General features: G+C 35.5%; 1 protein-coding gene across 2 annotated transcripts in view; it reads right to left on the reverse strand.

Annotated features, from left to right (window-relative positions):
* The window catches only part of igf2bp2a (insulin-like growth factor 2 mRNA binding protein 2a), a 56,150-nt gene extending 38,920 nt beyond the window's left edge, over nucleotides 1-17,230 (reverse strand). For both annotated transcript variants that reach the window (XM_065249063.2, XM_065249061.2), the window contains exons 1-2: nucleotides 16,845-17,230; nucleotides 15,640-15,700 (exon numbers count right to left, since the gene is read on the reverse strand). In XM_065249063.2, the coding sequence (XP_065105135.1) occupies nucleotides 15,640-15,700; nucleotides 16,845-17,019 (236 nt within the window). In that variant the 5' untranslated portion in view covers nucleotides 17,020-17,230. The remainder of the gene's footprint in view (nucleotides 1-15,639; nucleotides 15,701-16,844) is intronic.
* Nucleotides 17,231-19,024: the final 1,794 nt, after the last annotated feature.

Raw genomic sequence — 19,024 nt, forward strand, 5'->3', positions numbered from 1 at the left:
GCCGTTTCAGCACTCGGACAGCGCTGTGAGTCTTTTAAAAAGCATTACTTAAAAAAGGTTCTCATCTCACCATATCCACAGGAGATGCAGATAGATCTTGTCGGCTTTATCATTTTAAAAGTACATCACCACACAAAAAAGTCTGGACACCCCTGCTGTAGAGTGTGTCAGGCAAAAGTTCCAGCTAAGAGAGATAACAAGACTAATCTGGCCATAAGGGTTTACTTTTACTAACTTTTTTAGCAGTTTGGCTTTTGTAAGGGTCTATATAACCTGTTCTGAAATGAGTCTATTGAAATTATTAAATCGCAATACATATCGCTATCGCAAGAGGCTGCAATGTATAACGCAATATGGATTTTAGGCCATATCACCCATCCCTACAATAAATCATTAGGGTAGCATTTAAAAAACATGTAAAAACAGATGCATTTGTTAAAAGCATAGCATTTATTTACTTACTAGGCTACAGGTGAAGCAGCTCTTTACACCATCCAACGTCTTATAATCGGTCCTCATTTATGTCCAAGAGACTCAATAATAATAAGCAAACCTGTGTTGTCGTCCCATTTATAGGCGCATATTTCTCTAATGCACTCATTAAATAACAAAAACAATATTGCGCCATAGACTTTAGATCAGGTTTTAGTTGGTCAATGGCGTGGTCTATTTTAGTTGCCTCAAAATAGCAACGCGCCAACAATGCGCCTGAACACACCTCGTTTTCAGACCAGAACGCCCATGGGCACAACATTGGGCGCAAATGCATTTGCTATTTACACAACGTGGCGCTAAACGTGAAAATGATAATTGCACTGGTTGAAACTAGCAAAAGACACTTGCGCACAGCGCCGGGTGTATAATAGGGCCCAATATGTTAAAAGCTTAACACAAAAAGATGTGTCAAATGTAAGCACATCCTTTCTAAGAGTGTAGGTGCAAAGGTGTACTTTTTTAAAAGGGTACCACCTGAGTGACAGCTATTTTTTTTACCGACAGTGTAGCATTGTGAAAAAGGGGCGTCATTTGATCGCTAAGACCCATTAACTTCTGTCAAATTAAACTGAACTTTAAAAGTGCATGTTTTACACGGTCTGTGTCACCACATGTTAATATCATGCATGCACTGTGAAACTTACCGCATGCATGCATATTCATGTAAAATCATTTAAATACAGTAACAAGTGGCAGAGCACATATTCCATTAATATCCATAAAAGTATCGGGAATTAGAAAATAATTGGATCTCAAACATCCAAACGTGGAAAGTACCAAATAACATGAATCACTGACCATACAGCATGCATTATAAGATGATACATCACAAAAAAAGACACGACACTTGGATGAAACTGGATGAAGCAATGTTGTTTTTACTGAGAAAAACAACCATGAAATAAAATGCATGGAAATTATTGTGTTATGATCATACAATATGAGTACCAGAAGACATTTAAAAAATATATAGTCATTGCCCGGTTGCCACAAACCTCTTTAAGCTAAAAGAAACATTAAAAATACTATTTAAATTATTACTGAGGGCGCTGTTATTGAGTTTGTGACATCTCGAATAACAAACACGTCTGTCTTCTTAAGCACAGAGCATATTTTTATAACAAACTAAATGTTTATACTGAAAAGCTTAATTATACCTGAATAACACAAGTTTACAAGATCTATCACAGCACCATGGCACCTCTAACAGCTCTTCAAACAACCTGAGTTTTTCTGTCACTTCATTCTAAGCATCCTTAAATTCAAGGAATTCAGCCAATCTCAGACTTTTCCAAGTATCAGTGACCTCATCAGTGTAGTTTGTGATTCTTTCTGGTTACAAAATGTTTCGTTAGCTAACAAAACCATTAACGGGCACTAAAAGAAATAAACCTGCCAAAGCTGTTCATGTGTCACTTAAAAAATTGTGTCATCTTAGAAAAGGTTAAGTCTCTGTGAAAAATAGGGAAAGACTAGGACATTTACATTCCAGAACACAAAAGCTGAATGCTTTTCAAAAGCTTTTCTGTCTGAGAGACGAATAAAAAGAAAGCTACAAATCAAGGTTTATTGGCTGAACAAGGTGAACGGGATATTTAATGCATTTATTAGGCCTACCATACATGCTCAAGTTGGATTGAAAGACATGAAACATTCACCATGGTCAATATTAAAGCGCTAACTGAAATCATTTTGTATCCTAGCAACATGACAGTTACAGAACAATATCACTGAGGATTTATCACTGTTTGTATCCTCAAAAATGAGTGAGAGACTTTAATGAATACACAGAAGGGTCAAATAAACGTAAATGCCTTTCTAGCAATTCACTTCTTCTTTACGGCCACAAGGCCGCCGCACAAGTCCACATGCTATTTGTTTTCTTACGATGATTGAGTCAACAGCATGACCCAATACATTCTGAATGAATCACTTAATGAACTTGACAGCTGAGTCACTTACGAGTCTGTACAGAGAAACCTGAGAGAAATGCTCTGTCAATGCCGGCTGCCATTTTGAATCCTCGTGTTTATCTAACAGCCAGGGATCGGACTAACAGAGCGTGCAAGTAGGCATATCACATATGTCCAAAAATGAGTACGAGTATTTCAACACTGGAAAACATTTCAAACTGGTTGAACGTAAAAAACGAAAGTTCACCTGCTGCCTTAAAACTGTGATTTAAATAAACTTGGAGATGCGCTTTGTTTCAACTCACAAGTAGTTGAGACTATGTGTTATTTTACATTTAACTTTTTGGAAACTTACAAACATGAGTTCAAAATCGAAAACTTGCCATAATTATTTTACTTAAATAAAAATAGTAAGTACACATAACTTAATGTGGCTTTCATGTTTTACAGTGAAATGAAGTCATTTACTGTAATTAATAAATGTCCAACAAATAAATAAATAAATGCAAATACTATTGATGACACCAGATGCAAGGATAAATGCCTTTAGATAATAAAATGTAAACAAAAATTATGCAGCATGAAGTTTGAAAAACTACAACTATAGTTTTGGCTTAAAAAAGTTGACATAACTTTAATAATCTATTTGAAATTGTTTAACTTAATTTTTTTAAGTTGAAGTAACATAAAAATATATGTTGATTTGACAAAAATGCTGTATATTTTTTTTCATGCACATTACAGTGCATATAATTTTATCAGTACGTGTGTTCCTTGGGGATCAAACCAACGACGGTACTGCTAACCCACTGCTCTACCAACTGAGCTACACTGTAAAAAAGATTTGTTGCACATAAAAAAGTAAGTGTTCGTACTGCCTTAAAATTTTTAGTTAATTCAACTTAAAAATATTGGTTACACTTTAAAATAAGGATCATTAGTTAACATTAGTTAATGTATTAACTAACATGAAAAAACCATAAGCATACATTTGTTACAGTATTTATTAACCTTTGTTAATGTTAGTTAATAGTCAGGGCTTAACCTAAAGCACTACCCGGTGGCCCAGGGCAAACGTGAGAGACGTTCGGGCCAGTAAAAAGTATTATCACTTGCCCGATGGGGCCACTGCATCAGGGCTCCAGACTGCCACCAAATGGTGGCATTTTCCCACCAAAATTTGAGAGTGTGCCTCTGAATTTTACATCCAGACACACATGTGCAACCAGTAAATTTGACCTTTTCTTTGTGATGTGACACTGGATTTAAAACAGCACATTGTACTTTCTGCATCTATCATTAAAGTATTTATTAGTAATAAAGTGTATTACTTAGTAGAAATGTTAATATTTGGTTAGCATGTTGATTTACGCTATGTGCCCCTAAATTTTCTGGTTGCGCCCCTAAAATTTTCAGTTGGGGGCCACTGTGCTCCTAGTAAAAAAGTTAGTCTGGAACCATGATCACCCTCAGTCACTAAAATATATTTTCATCAATATATATTAATTAACATCTTGAAACCAGACATTTACTTGGGTAAAACACCACAAAAAAAACAATGCAATATTTCGCTCAGTTTGCAGTCAGTTTACAGGTAAAGCAGAAAAGTTGGGAGCCTTTTTTCATTGGAACACGTCTGTTATATATGTATACAATTCTATTTGACTTTTGAATTATTATTTTGAAATATGTGACAGACACTGGAATTTTTTATTGGGCCCAGTGAAAATTTTGCCAAGGCAAGTGAAAACCTGAACCACTGGTCTGGCTGGGCCAGTATAAAAATATTTACATGAGCCCTGTGTAATAAAGCTTTTAATTGTTTATTCATGTTAGTTCACAATGCATTAACTAACGGTAATACGATTTTAATAAAGTATTAGTAATTGTTGAAATTAACATTAAAAAGATTAATAAATGCCGTATAAGTGCAGTTCATTGTTAGTTCATGTTAACTAATGTAGTTAAAGGCAGGAATTATCTAAAAAACTTTTTTACAAATTTGTTTAAACTGTCTTTATATACCAATACATAATTAAAATGTAAGTACTCTGAAAAAGAGAGTATAAAACTCGAGTGTCTTTAGACCTCTCAAGACTGTTTTAAACACAGCTCATTTTTCCATTCGGGACGAAACAAATGATTGGCTTGCGCGACTATCACTCTCTCACGCGACCATGGCACCACCCCTGTTGCTATGGAATCTGCCCACACCCGATTGATTTGAACGTGCACAAGGCACTCTAGGAAGAGCAAAAGTATGGCAGGGAAAGTGCATTCAGAACTCACAGTACCTGCATATCCAGTCAGCGAAGGCAAACAAAGGAATAAACGAAGCAATCAAACGAGAGTAAATATCGCGTGGCTTTTCCTCGAGTCGACGATGTGGTAGCGGTATTGTCTCCGGAATGTAGTCCTCATCAGAGTCAACAATGCTTTCATCACGGAAACTCTTCCATGCAAAACACTGGCTTAATAGTGAGTACTAAAAGCCATCCTATTTGTTTATATACATAGTGATAAAGTTAGGTGTATTATTACATGTGATTCTGACATGATGTACTACATGCACCGCGCTCCGGTAAGCGTTACGTGTTCATGTGTTTTGGGGGCTTGGCTTTAGAAGAAACCCAGAAAGGGAGGGTGTGGAGTGAATGGAAAAATGAGCTGTATTTAAAACAGTGGTGAGAGGTTTACAGACATGCGATTTTTATACTCTCTTTTTCAGAGTACTTACATTTTACTTATGTATTGGTATATAAAGACAGTTTAAACACATTTTTAAAAAAGTTTTTTTTTTAGATAATTCCTGCCTATCCTGCCTTTAACTATGTTAACTAATAAACCTTATTGTAAAGTGTTACCAAAAATATTAGTTGACTCAACATTAGTTTACTAATATTCTTAAGTTGAAACAACAAATCTTTTTTAAAGTGTACAGGAACACCTCTTACAAAAATTAACCATGGTTTTATTATAGTAAAAGTATAGTAACAATGTTTTTTTTGGCGTACCGATTACCATTTGTAAAACCATAGTTTAACTACAAAAACTAAACTATGGTTACTGTAGCAAAACCATGGCTATTTTTAGGTAACTAAGGTTTAACATGCTAACCATGTTTTATTTGTAGTAAAAGCATGGTTACTTTTCATAAGGGACATCTGGCAATTACAAAAAAATATGGAAACGCTGTGAAATTTTTTGAAACATGGCCTTTGCAACACATAAACACCAAGTCACCTACTTTAAAAATGAAAGGTTAGTCTCATTTGATTATTCTCTCTTTCTCTTCATAGAAAATAAACAAGAGATGCAACTATTCAAATCCAGGTTCAGTCACCATACGTACCATTCTGGCATAACCTGAAACGCACGTTTTCATGGAATATCCACTAGAAGCATTTGGTTTCTGTCAGTTTTGACCTAGGATTTTGAAAAATTACGAAGCAGACACATACACAAAATAATACCCACTCGTCTTTATTAAGTCAATTTGTGCTGTTTGGTATGAAAATGTCTAGCATGCCTAAGCGACGTGCGCTGTCCATGCGGTTTAATTTTAATTAATCACAGCCGACTAAGGCATACAGATGCATTTTGATCATTCATTACGGTTTCCTTTGTAAGTCGCCACTATGCTTTCAACACGTTCTTGACAAACCTCGGCCGAACAAGACAGTAACAATATCAGACATATATCCGCCACAGTCACACAAGCATGAACTGAAGAATATATGCCATTAACGTTTAGTATTTTCTGTAACCTTGAATGAACCCGCATCAAAACGGAGAAAAAAACAAACGCCTCCAGTGCTTCTAATGGACACTTCAACCGAAACATGAAACGATATGTACCAAGAAAAAAGTATTTCAGGTTATGCAAAAATGTAGGCAGAGGGATAATTCCAGAAAATAATAAATAAACACAGTCCTTATACACATACCTGTGACGCTGCGTCACTTAAATTCATTGTTACAAGTTGGGACATGGCTTGACAACAGTAAACAAGTGAACTCTGTTTTGCATTGTGCCTCTTAATAAGTTCTTCCTTGTCTCGACTTGTTTGGGATACGTCCCTCTTTGTATTTTTTCAAGATTTAATAGAAGGCTAATAAACATACAATGGTGTCTGTAATGTCTGTGTGAGTCGACTGCAGTCTTTGAAAAAGACACAGACACTTTACCTTACAGACTAAACATGCACCGTTCAAAGCTAGCACATCAACGACTGAAATCAACCAAATAAAACAAAGCCTATAAGCAAACATGCTGTCAAGTGAACGCTTATATGGTCATATAACAGCCTCTCGCTAAAATGATCGTTTCAAAGTCGTCTTAAACAGGCTAAATGTTTATCAGGGACGGTTTCATTCAATGTACTCATTGACCGATTCCCACAATGAAGACTGAGGCAGAGGCATTTAAGTCAGCAAGAGGGTGACAAAGACACACTGTCCAAAAACGGTGCAACTGACATCGTTTCGTCCATTGTCAAACTGAACCCACAACAGAACGTCTATAAGGAGCCTAAAGCAATAAAGGTCTTCAGTACACTTGACTGAGCTTCTTGGCTCACACGTGCCTTTATTTGTGTCACCAGCACAGAGCAGGTAAGACTGTTTGTCACCTCTGAAACACTGCCCTCTGCCAGCAGCTCCCAGCACCGATTCAGCAATGCTAAACAAGAGCCCAGAGGCCAACAGCTAATGATCATCTCAATATGACTTAATGGGAATTTAACAAGCAGCAGCAGTTAAATAATTTACAAAACGTTCAAAACAACTTACTGACACAAATACAGCATATGATTGAAGACTGAATGTGGCATGTGTGGTTGTACGATGACATAATGTAAGATGATGCTTTTATAACACAATAAACTACTTATCTATGTAATGAGCAGACAGCCCACGCGCTTCATTAAAAGAGCATTTTATATCACAATATTTTTTTCATTAATTTGCTTCACTCCCTCCAGAAGAACGATTATGAAAACTTTTCTTCCTCTACACTTTTATTTCAAATGTTTTTATTAATTTTAATAAGTTTCTACCAAGGGGTCAAAGTTGGTTGGCATGGTAGAATTGCAGGTAGATGATATAACAACACCATCTGGACACAAAAAGCATTTTTCTTCATAGTTGCCCACATTAAAAAATACTGTAGTACACTGTTGTAAAATACAATTGTGTTTTATCATAGTAAAGTATTATTCACTACAGTTTATTGATTGTTAAATAAAACTGTTTTATAAAGTAAATAATACAGAATACTAAAGTGCACACTAACAGAAAAGTACAAAGGCTGTCGCTGGAGCGGCACCCTTTCAAAAAGTACCCTACTGTGAGAGCTTGTGTACCATTTTTCTGACAATGTAGTAAACAGGGCTAGGTGAAATTGACCGAAATTCATATCTGAGTCATTTTGGGATGGGTGGCGATATGTATTTTATGTATTTATACATAAAAATATAATATAAAATATAATTTTATGTATTTTTACAAACTGGAAAAAATACATATACAGTACATGCATGTCAAAACCACGTGTGATGCCACAAACACCTGTATTAAACCAGAATAAAATTTAAAGAAAGGGTTTGCCTACGTTTACTTTTGGCCCCAATGCACATTTCTTCTGTTGCATAGAATGAGGGTCATATACTGATATAGACGCTATTGGCCCATCCTGTACCATACTGGGGGGAACAATATATGACCAAAACTTGATATACCGCCCAGGTCTACTAAAACATACAATTTACTACAGTCTTCTGCAGTAAACACTAAAATATACTACATCATTTTTTATCTGAGTGACAATATAGAGAATATCTGGGATGGGACGATTACCGGTTTCGCGATTAACCACGATAAAATGTCCTAGCGGTTAGTATTATCGTTTAAAATATAATGATCATTACAACCGTGTTCGATAACCGTGATTTTGAAAACTTTTGACGCAGGTGCGCACATGCAACATAGTTTTTGGCAGAAGAAGGGATTAAAGGGATAATGTATTCATTCACGGTAAACTTTTTTTACCACAGAAATAATTTCAGGGACATGAAATATTAAATTGTGATTTTCAAAAATAAAACTTGTTCAAATGTTTTCAGTGTGTGTATCAGTTCTTTTTGAACATTTCCATCTCATTTTAACAAAACCATGATAATATTGATAACTTTGGTCACTATAATCATGATTTAAAAAGTTCACACCGTCCCATCCCTATTGTTTACTAAATAATACTTATTGCAAACAACATACAAATTGCAAATATTTGATTATTTTGTAGTATTTGTCATACAAGTGCTGCTGAGGTGATAAGTGATGGAAAAGATAAACTCAAGCTAGAGTAAATGAAGGACTTTGGACTGTGCAAGTTTTTGTGGTGCCGTCAGCCAATCAGCATTCTCATTATATTATTTTCCTGCATCAGTAGTCACATGGGATTTACAGCTCACTTGATAAAAGCTCACAAATAAATCCAGGATGCAAAACAGCAAAAACCTATTGGTTTCAACACAGCTGCATAATCCTTATTTATACAAATTGAAAAATTGCAATTCCACATTAAATACAGCTTAATTTTATGCAACAATTTCACATTATTTTAACAATCCATGATCATCGAAACACACACCTTGAATGAATCATTAATATTAGTTAACTTCTCAAGGCCTGTGTGCATGACTGGGATCCCTCCATCTCTCTGCTCCACACAAACTGCTTCTTCATTCATAACGAATCAAACGGTACAAAACAATACTCAGAGTTGTGTCCAGAAAGCTGGTGGGTGCTGACTCGCTCAGAGGTTTCTGAGGACGTGTTGTTGATGCCCATCCAGTCATACATATGGAGAGGCAAAATGTAAATGGACGATGGATGAGTGGGATTCATGAATAAAAAACGTCCTGCGGTTGCACAGGGTAAGACCCCGCTAACACCAGATACATTGTGCTCTAAATGCCAAATGCAGAGATGCAGGTGGATCCTGATGGATGGGCAGTGATCTTTAAACTGTTACAAGAATTTAACATTTTTATTTAATAAAATAAAACAAATTACAAGCCACAACCTTTCTGAATAACAGTTTTTATTATGGCACCATCCATAGGACAAGAAAAATTGCAGAGTTTCACAACAATGTCAGTATTAAAAACTCAAAAACATATCAGCATATTTCTCCAAATCCAATTTTTTTTTATTTTAGCTGTGCTGCAAGAAATGTGTACCTGTACTCTTACTGTATGACAACAAAGTCTCACCTGTCCCCACAGCATCTCTAATTCTCTTAAAGATAAAAATTTGAGACAAAGTTGCCCCTTAAATAAAACATAACTGAACACTTCTTTGACTCTCCTCCTGAGTTATAAAAGAACAACCACAGAGCAATAAAATTTTCCTCTCTAGGCAGCCATACGCCAAAATAGAAAAAAAGTACATCCACCTTTAAAGAATGCAACGTATAATACAGCGTCCTTTTAATCCATCTCTGACCAAAAGCCTCCTATTCGGTTGCCATAGCGACCATAGGATTACACTGTTGGGTATAGACAGTCGGAGCACTGGTAATATTTGCAAACACCGCCGGGTATGGCACACGCACTCCTCGATGCTGCAATACAAGGCAGCGTGTCCTTGATGCAGCTGCGATGAAATATTCACAGCTTTCTCTATATGAGACATATTTCTCGTGACAGCTGTTTAGAAGGACAAGATAGCTGGCTTGGGAGAAACCCACTGCCATCTTCAATGGACCGACAAATGAACGTTGATAGTACCATGATGAGCAAGAATGGTTAGAAGAGGGAGAGGTTTTACCGGACAGGTGGTCTGACACATCTCAGTGCTGGGGGCTCACAACTGTTTTCGACACACGGACACACACACTTATAGCGTTCAGAAAAAAAGTGAGCCAATCAGGGCCGAAGTGCAAGACACGGCACCTGCTGGGTTCTCAGCTGCCCGTTTTCCCCGCCTGCCCTGACAGACCCCAGAGCAGTGCCACTGTACCATGTGCGAACGCTTGTGCCGCGACCGCCCACCAGCACCCGGCTCAGCTGAGAGATCCCCTTATAAATGTTGGGTTTCCCCAAGTCTAAGCTACTCAAAAACATACTTCTTTAGGACAACTAGGGCTTGTCATGTTTTACAACACAATATACACTTTTTTAAATAATAAAATACTAAGAAAAAATTAATAAAAACATGCCAATCCCAGCAAATAATAAGCCTTCTCTATTTTAAGTTTCTATCTTTATATTTTAACATAATAAACATTGCTTTGTATAAATACATGACTGAAGCTTTTCTTCTGAATGTGTTAAAATACAAAGACACAGATTAAATCTGATATGTACAGAAACAAAGCCTGTACAGATTACAGTTCAATACCTTTCCTACAGCATGCTTCCTGCTGCCATATGGGCAGTTTAATTTGATGGTATCAAGTTGTGAAGGTATATACAAATGACAGCAAGCTGGCAAACAAGCTCTCTTTACAGCTACAAACCACTATATCATCTATTTGCCACTCAGAGGGCAGTGTTTCTGCAACATCCATTCTTTAATATAAAATCCAAAAACGCATCATTAGCTTGCTAGTCTACAAACAAACATTTGATAAGAGCCAGTGAGGAGTGTAGCCAAAGCCTCTTCATCGGAGATTACACCAAAGAGCTTCTGCGACAATCATTCTCACATTCTTTATGATATAATCCCCTTACTACCCTCTGCACCCTTTATATTAATAAAAGGATTAACAAATGAGTAATTATGTGTTACAGTACCAGAGCAAAATCGGGGGAAATTGCAGAATACATTAAAAAAGAATAACAAGAAGGTAACAAAGCGGAATTTGTGCAAAATGTAAACAAGTTTGCTGATGTCCAGGGAAAGCAGCCTATTTATCTGTAGCAAGGCATTTAGCAAATTGACAAAAAGAAACCCACTGATAGATAAATTTAACAGAAATAAGAATGCATGGCGTGTCTGTGAGCTCCTTTTTAAGGTTAGTAGATCTAGGTAACAAAAACAATATCACTTAAATTTTATAGGGAACGATTGGGAAAAGAATATAGAAAGTGCCTGTTTAAACCTCCAACAAACTGAGACTCAAGCTTGAAAAATACTGAGTTCAAAGAAAACAAATCTGTTTCAAAACTGTCATTAACACAAAATGAACCTGCGGACGGAGAAAAGGATAATGCAAATGTTTCATTCACTGAGAGCAAATACATTTGAGATTTAAGAAAACAAACATGACTAATGCATAAAACTACAACATGATAATGAATTACTTAAAGTTCTAAGCAAGCTCATGATGAATGTGAAACGAATATGAATTCTTGTCTGTTACATACTTTTTCAGAAACCTTATTATAACACTTAAGCGTACATCAAACATTGATGAGAATCCACTTGATGTATGATTCATTCTAAATGATCTTTTATCATTTTACACAAATACTCCAGGAAGTGTAACAGACAGGAGTGTAATGGGCTTGCCAAAAGTGACAATAAAGCTTTGATGATGGAAAGGGGCATTACTGAAAAGACTTCATCTCTTAGATTCTAATGCCCTGGGGCTTTGTGACTAGCCCTCAATTCAGATTCCAATAACTTCGTAACCCACTTTTACTGATTCCCTTTCTAAGTATGTATCTCAATCTATTTAACCCATGATCCAATGGAGAAAAATCATTTTTAGCCATCCAGATATAGCTATTAAAATTGCAATGTATAAATGAACAGATAAAGAACAGGGTTAATCGGAGTATAGGGTTAACTAGTTTTAAACTGCCCTTATAAAAATCTTTATAGAGTCAAAATAATTGCTATCTTTTAATAAAAAGCTAGGAACTATTAATAATCACCATTCACCATTTAAAGACTGAAAATCACTATAAAACAATAACAATAATTTCACTTAAATCCTAATTTAATCTTTAAAAATAAAATGAAATGCTTTATAAGAATGTAGCGTGATCATACACTTTACGACTTAACTACATTAAATTTAACAACCTAAATTGTCTCATAAGTAATGTCTAGTTTTAGTTTTAAGTAAATGTCCTCTGTTTAATATCAAAACAAATAATTTCTAACAAAGTAGTTTAAAAAATATCAGACTTTTCAATACACATAAATTCAGCCACATTTTTTGACAAATGAAAAGTGAAATTATGTCTAACCTTTATAATTGAGAATAAGAGTATATTTATGCCTATTAATAAATTCACATAAAAAGGCAATTTGATAAAGGGTTTAAACTTAAGATAATTTAGTAATTACTGTCTAACACCCTATGAAGACTACCTAAACAAATTAGACAATTACAAAAACATGCATTTAAATCATATCTTAACTGTGATTACATTTAGAAATTATATAAACATATTGGTGGTTTGACTAATCGAATGTGTGGCCATATAACATGTCCTTTAGCCATTTAAGTGAATATAAGTGTCATAAGTAAATTATTAATGCACTGTAAAATTGATCATTTAATTGATCACATACTGGAGGTACATGTGAACCTGTCTAAAGCATGTTATGCAATATGTTTCTTACTTGGAGCTCTGCTCAACCTTCCCATGCTTTCACTTTACACAAATAAACAGCAGTGAGTACAGCACAGAACTCTATGTTTATTTTTATTACTGCTTATTGTAGGTAAACTATTTAATCATTTAAAAGTTTCATATTTCAATAAAAAGCACTGGTAATTCAAAATCTATTGTAAAGTTTCGAACTGCTGCAGCAGATCTTTTATTAAGGAACAAAATAAAGACATAACACATTTCTGCTTTAAAACGACATCTTAAACTAAATGTAAATAATGTTGTTTTGCAAATCATTCTTTATTCTTGTTTGATATTCAAATTTGACAACTAAAGAAAAAGATAAGGACTTACATGCATCAAACTCTAATTTATTAAATATTAAATTATTTGACTTGTATAATATAATTAAGTCATGTAATTTAATGTACAGAAATAAAGGTTTTTAAAACATTTTAAACAGTTTACAGAAAATCCTGACCTGGATTGTTTTATTTCAATGGACAAGAAAAAACAATGGCAAACTAGGATACAAAAAACAATATTTGGTAACTCTGCAAAGAATTAATTATGGAATAAAGTATATTCAATAATTAAACTTAACATTGTGTGGCTGTCCAGTCCATAATAAACATGCAATTTTTATTGTATTATTTTACTGTTATTTTTTTACAAATTCCTTAATTTAAAAACTTTATATATAACATAAAAATCTAAATTAAATCTTTATCAAATCAGCTGAATAAAGTGTATTTATGTTTTAAACTACTGTGTAAATTAAACATAGTTTAGTGAAATATAATATAGTATAAACATCAAATAAAAATATTATTTTAGGTCATTTTAATTTAAATGTAATAGTAATAAAATTGAGTTGACTGTTTTAATTATGTACAAATATAAAAATATATATTTTACAGTCTTTCAAAGAATACATCTCCAAATGCTAAACAAACAAAAACTAAACAATTCAAATTGTATAATACCATTTATGTAAGCAGGTGGGGCAGGGTGTAAACTGCATAAAGGACTGACAGTCTCATTATTCTCGTGAACAGACTGTTTTATTGTGACACCTTCATTAATAGGCTACATCATAAATACCAGTGTGACGTCAAAACTATTCATTGTGATTCATCTGACGTTTAATCAAACTACAGAATATCAGTTCCGTGTATGAATATCAAATAAATTTAGAAATGTGTAAATAAACAGTACTGTATTGTTCAATTTTCAGCATAATACTTAAAACTTCGCATTATATATCGCAAAATATAATTAAAACAACAAGAGCTTATATGCTGCCCCACCTAATAGGTACGTATTATTTACATTGTCAATTAGTACTTACATAAATGCAGCCCAACATAAACATTAACGTAAGACAGAGCGACATATTTTTATTACCGGCGACATGGGCACGAAAAGCAACACAGCTAACAAATAAAACACACACACACACACACACACGCCCACACACACGCCCTGTGTGAGAGAGAGAGGCGTGTGAGGATTACATTACGCAATAAACACGTTCAAATATCGCATATGTGTAACATAAGGAGTTCAGCCTCGCATCAGATTTCACCTCTGGTTCTAGATCGGTGTGAAATGTTCTAGAACGCGCTACACACATTCTCCTCGTGCATGCTGCTTTCAGTCATGTTAGGTTGAGTGCAGCAGCAGCAGCATGGCCGACTCTTCCATATCAAAGACTGGCCATCTTGACTGTGCACATTATGCAACACTCTTCCCGAATAACCAGTGACCCTCTGAGGCGTTAAAGACCAATTTTAAAACGCTTTACCACCACAACTCAAAACTAATGTGATTCATTTTTGGAAACGCTTTTCGCGGTTATGATGACGTGTATGGAAGAGGACGTCCATCCGACATAAGCTGTTCGTCTGTGCATGTGCTTTAAAATAAACCCTCAAATCTCAAGGTTGGGGCTTCTCTAGGCATTTCTTTGCTGCCCTCCCGTGGAACGACTATAGGGGAAATCACGTGGCCAACGAAGGGCCTAAACACACACCATGAGCTCACACACACACACACACACACACACACACACACACACACACACACAATGATCTTACTCTTGTACAATTCAGCAATAATATTTTTTTCAAAAGAAGAAACAAAACCATTATAGCGCAGTTTTTTGTTTAAAGCTCCATTCCTGTGTCTGCATTGATTTATTGTAAATTTGCTACATATAAAAACATCACCTGATCTTGAAGCTTAGCAGAAAAAAATGAAATTCTCGTTTCCTTATGCATGGAAACACCTCCTGAGAGCATTTAGTGATATTTTTTATTTTTGTTACGTTTAAAGTTCACCATCAAACGATTCAAAAGGCAAAAATTATAAATTGTAAACCTGTCTAGAAATGCATTCATCACAACATCAGGAACCAGCAAAATACCATAAGAAACATACAGGAATATTTCTGCCTTTAGCAATATTTAATAGGCAACACACAAAAAATGAATTGTTAATAACTACCTGAACATACATCAAATCACAACTCACTTCATAAAGATAACCTTTTACAGAAACAACACATCAACACCCAAATGCAGATGTTTACCAGCTTCTGAGTTTAGTGTATCCTGCTTTGAACTACAAACAATAATAAATAAAGCAAAATTGTTTACCTTAATTTTTTAGGAACAGAGTAGTCGACCTCTATCACTTTTCCATGTAATTCAACTTTCCCTACGAGCAGGAAATAGAACAAAATGATCATAAATACAATCCAAACTTACACATAACGTTAAATGACTTGGGCATTCCAGTGCATTATATCAACTAAACTTACATATTTCAGATTTTCTATCATATTTATATCTTAACTGACCAATAAATACATGACCTCGCCGCCACGCAACTTGGACATGCAACGTAAATGCCATAGGACGTAGCTATTTGTACATGCAAGTTTGTGTTTATAAATGGACGTCGTCACTTTAGTGAGTTTATGACGTACGTTTATGTTATTTATTATTATGTTTAATAATTTTATGCGAAATGCTTGATGAACTGATACGATGAAGAATGGGCAGCCATGCTTTCCACTCCCACAAACCACATACGAGCAATGAGGAGAGTTTGAAGAACAGACAACGAGAGGTCAAAGGATAAAGGCTCATCCTAAATGTTTCGTATTTTTGAAGTATGTTTGGAGCTGTACTACTGTCCGTGAGCATGTGCAAACGACTCTCGCACACGCAATAAGAATATAGAGGTGTTGTGCATCTTGGGTCCTGTTGTGTATGAGTGGCCTGGCGCAGCACAAAAATTGGCATCTCACCTCCGTCTCTCCCCCCAGCTACCTGTTTATTAGCACTTTCCTCTAGACCCCCTTCACCCACCTTTAAGACACCTCGTAAAAACATACCTGGACATCATAGGAACACGCATGTGACGCCTTCTTCATGGTTAGTTCGCTCGCTTCTTTTCAATAAAATCAACATAAAAAATAACTGAAAAATCATTATGCCTACCACCCGAACATCAGACCCATCACATGCATTCCTATGGGCTCAAGGATGAGAAGTCGCACCTATTCAGCACACCGGCTTGGATAAACGAGCGTGCATTTCAAAAAAATCTATCAAAAATCCAACTTGTATCGCGTATAGGAAGCGCGATTGTGATTGTGCTCGCGGGCGTTCATTCGCACGCTGCTCGGATCGCGTGAACAACTCTGACAGTGGAACAGCGCGAGACGGATGCGGGATCGTTACTTTTGTTTAAATTTACAAGAAAGTGCGCACGAGAGGTCAGGTGGTGTCAGTACTATATATGAATGTGTGTGTATATGTAAGCCCAGACTTTCAGCAATATAAAACGCACTTACCCGATAGAGTCTCGATGGCTTTAATCGCCCAGTTCTGGTCGGGGAAGTCCACGAAAGCATAGCCGGATTTGAGTAGGACCTGATCGGTCACGGGAAGCTTCCTCTCGCCAAAGAGCTGCTTCAGGTCCTCCACGGTCACTGAAGGACTCAGATTCCCTACATAGAGTTTGTTCATGGTCTATACGAAAAGCTGTACGTCCAGATGCGCGTGTCCGCAGTGGATTTATCGAAGTGAGGACAATTAGGAGTGAATAAAAAATAAAAATAAAATGGGATACAAAAATCAACAGTCACCCCCCAGATGCAGCCGGACCCCCCTGCTACATATACACAACTCTGTTCCTGCTCAAACTCTTTTTTTACTGGGATTGAAAAAAAGTGTCGTCGCGACGTTACTCTGTTGCCAACAAGCGCCGCCTCTAAATTAAAGCGCTCTTAAATATCAGAAAATTACTTTTGAGCTGTTTATGGACTTAAAGCATTAGATTGGTGTCTCGTGTTCAAATTGCCCACATAAATCATTAAGTGATGAGACCTAAGATGATAACTTAATTCATTCAAAGCTACTTAACAGTAGAAGGTTTGGGGAAGTCATGTAAATAGTAATAGTAGCGCACTTAAGATTGTGTCATCATCGAGGTGTATGCGTACTTGAAGAATTTAAATTCAAAATAGTATTTTTTTCCATTTGTGATTGACAGGCAGAATGACATCTGTAGCATGTTGTGGATTAATGGGCGTTTTCTCGGTGCCTTAGGAAAATAACTCGTTGTTTGCTTTATATTAATTTTTATTCCTCGAGTATTACTTGATTTTTTTATTTCAAATTAACCTAATAGTAAATGTAAAACATTTTTTTAAGTACCTACTCCAAAGAGAATAGCAGCTGGAAAATAGGAGTTTCTCTGGGAACGCCCACGTCAATGGAAAAGAAACAGGAAATGTGAAGAGACCTTATGGAATTATGATTTAGGAGCATGTATGCCAGTGCAATATTTACATTAACGTTATGCATCTGGCAGACACATTTCTTCTCAGTGCTCAGTGCATTACAAACTATATTTTATCAGTATGCGTGTTCGAACCCATGACCTTTAGCTTATAACGAAATGCTTTACCAACTGAGCTATTAAGCAAATAAACACCAATATATTAAAAATTGTCTGACATATTAATATAGCATGGATGCGACATTTTCAACCAAAAACAATCCATTGATAAAAATGTAGACACTTCCGTTGATAGTAAAACTGAAGTCAATTACTTGAATACGTCATATGATCCATACCAGAACTTGTAAAATACAAACACATCAGTCAGTAAAAATGTAAACTGTTATGTGTGTAAAATTTGTTTGATCCCATTATAAAGTAGATCTTCTCTGAGCTGAATAATCTGTAGCATTTACATTAAACACAATTTTAAGTAAATTCTGGTGTTCTTATTCAAAAGATCAATAATTTTACTGAAGTTTGTCTCAAATGCTTCAAAACATTTGTATGCATCACATCATAAATATCCCATAAATCAATAAGCCTGCAACAAGCTCACCTAATCCACACTAACCTGATAAACACCAACATGCAAGTAGGCTGTTGTATTTAGAAATGGCAGTGGCTATTTACACTAGTGCCAATGGGGTTAGCCACTATTTACACTTAGTGTAAACAGCATCTATTGCTATTTGCACAATGTAAAAAAAAAATTTACACTGAGTGGCAATATCAGCATTTTCATATTTACAGTAGGTGAAAAGTGAAAACAAATAAATTTGCAATAAGTGTAAATAGTAACTAGATGCCGTCTATTTTGGCAGATACAGCCTGCACCTCAGAATTTTTGTATATTAACAAGATACAATAATTACAGTGTAAATAAGTTTATTTATTAAATTATTAAATGAATGCTGCATTACCAAGAAATACTTTAATTCTTTATAAACTTTATTTCTACTTTCAAAACACTTTCTTAATTTTTATTAAAAATTAATGCCTTTTCGATGTGATATGTGATAACAAAAAGGAAGAAAAGTGAGGTTGGCAAAAGGCAGGTTCATCAGCGTCATCATGTCAAAAAGCCAGTTCAACAAGCCAAACGCTCTGCCTATGCAACTGATTTCAGTGCGTCTTTTTAAACTTTAGTGCTCCAACCAGACATTGGTGGGCGGGGCAAGTGTAAAT

Source organism: Paramisgurnus dabryanus, chromosome 15, assembly GCF_030506205.2.
Source record: "Paramisgurnus dabryanus chromosome 15, PD_genome_1.1, whole genome shotgun sequence".
NCBI classification, from domain to species: Eukaryota; Metazoa; Chordata; class Actinopteri; order Cypriniformes; family Cobitidae; genus Paramisgurnus; species Paramisgurnus dabryanus.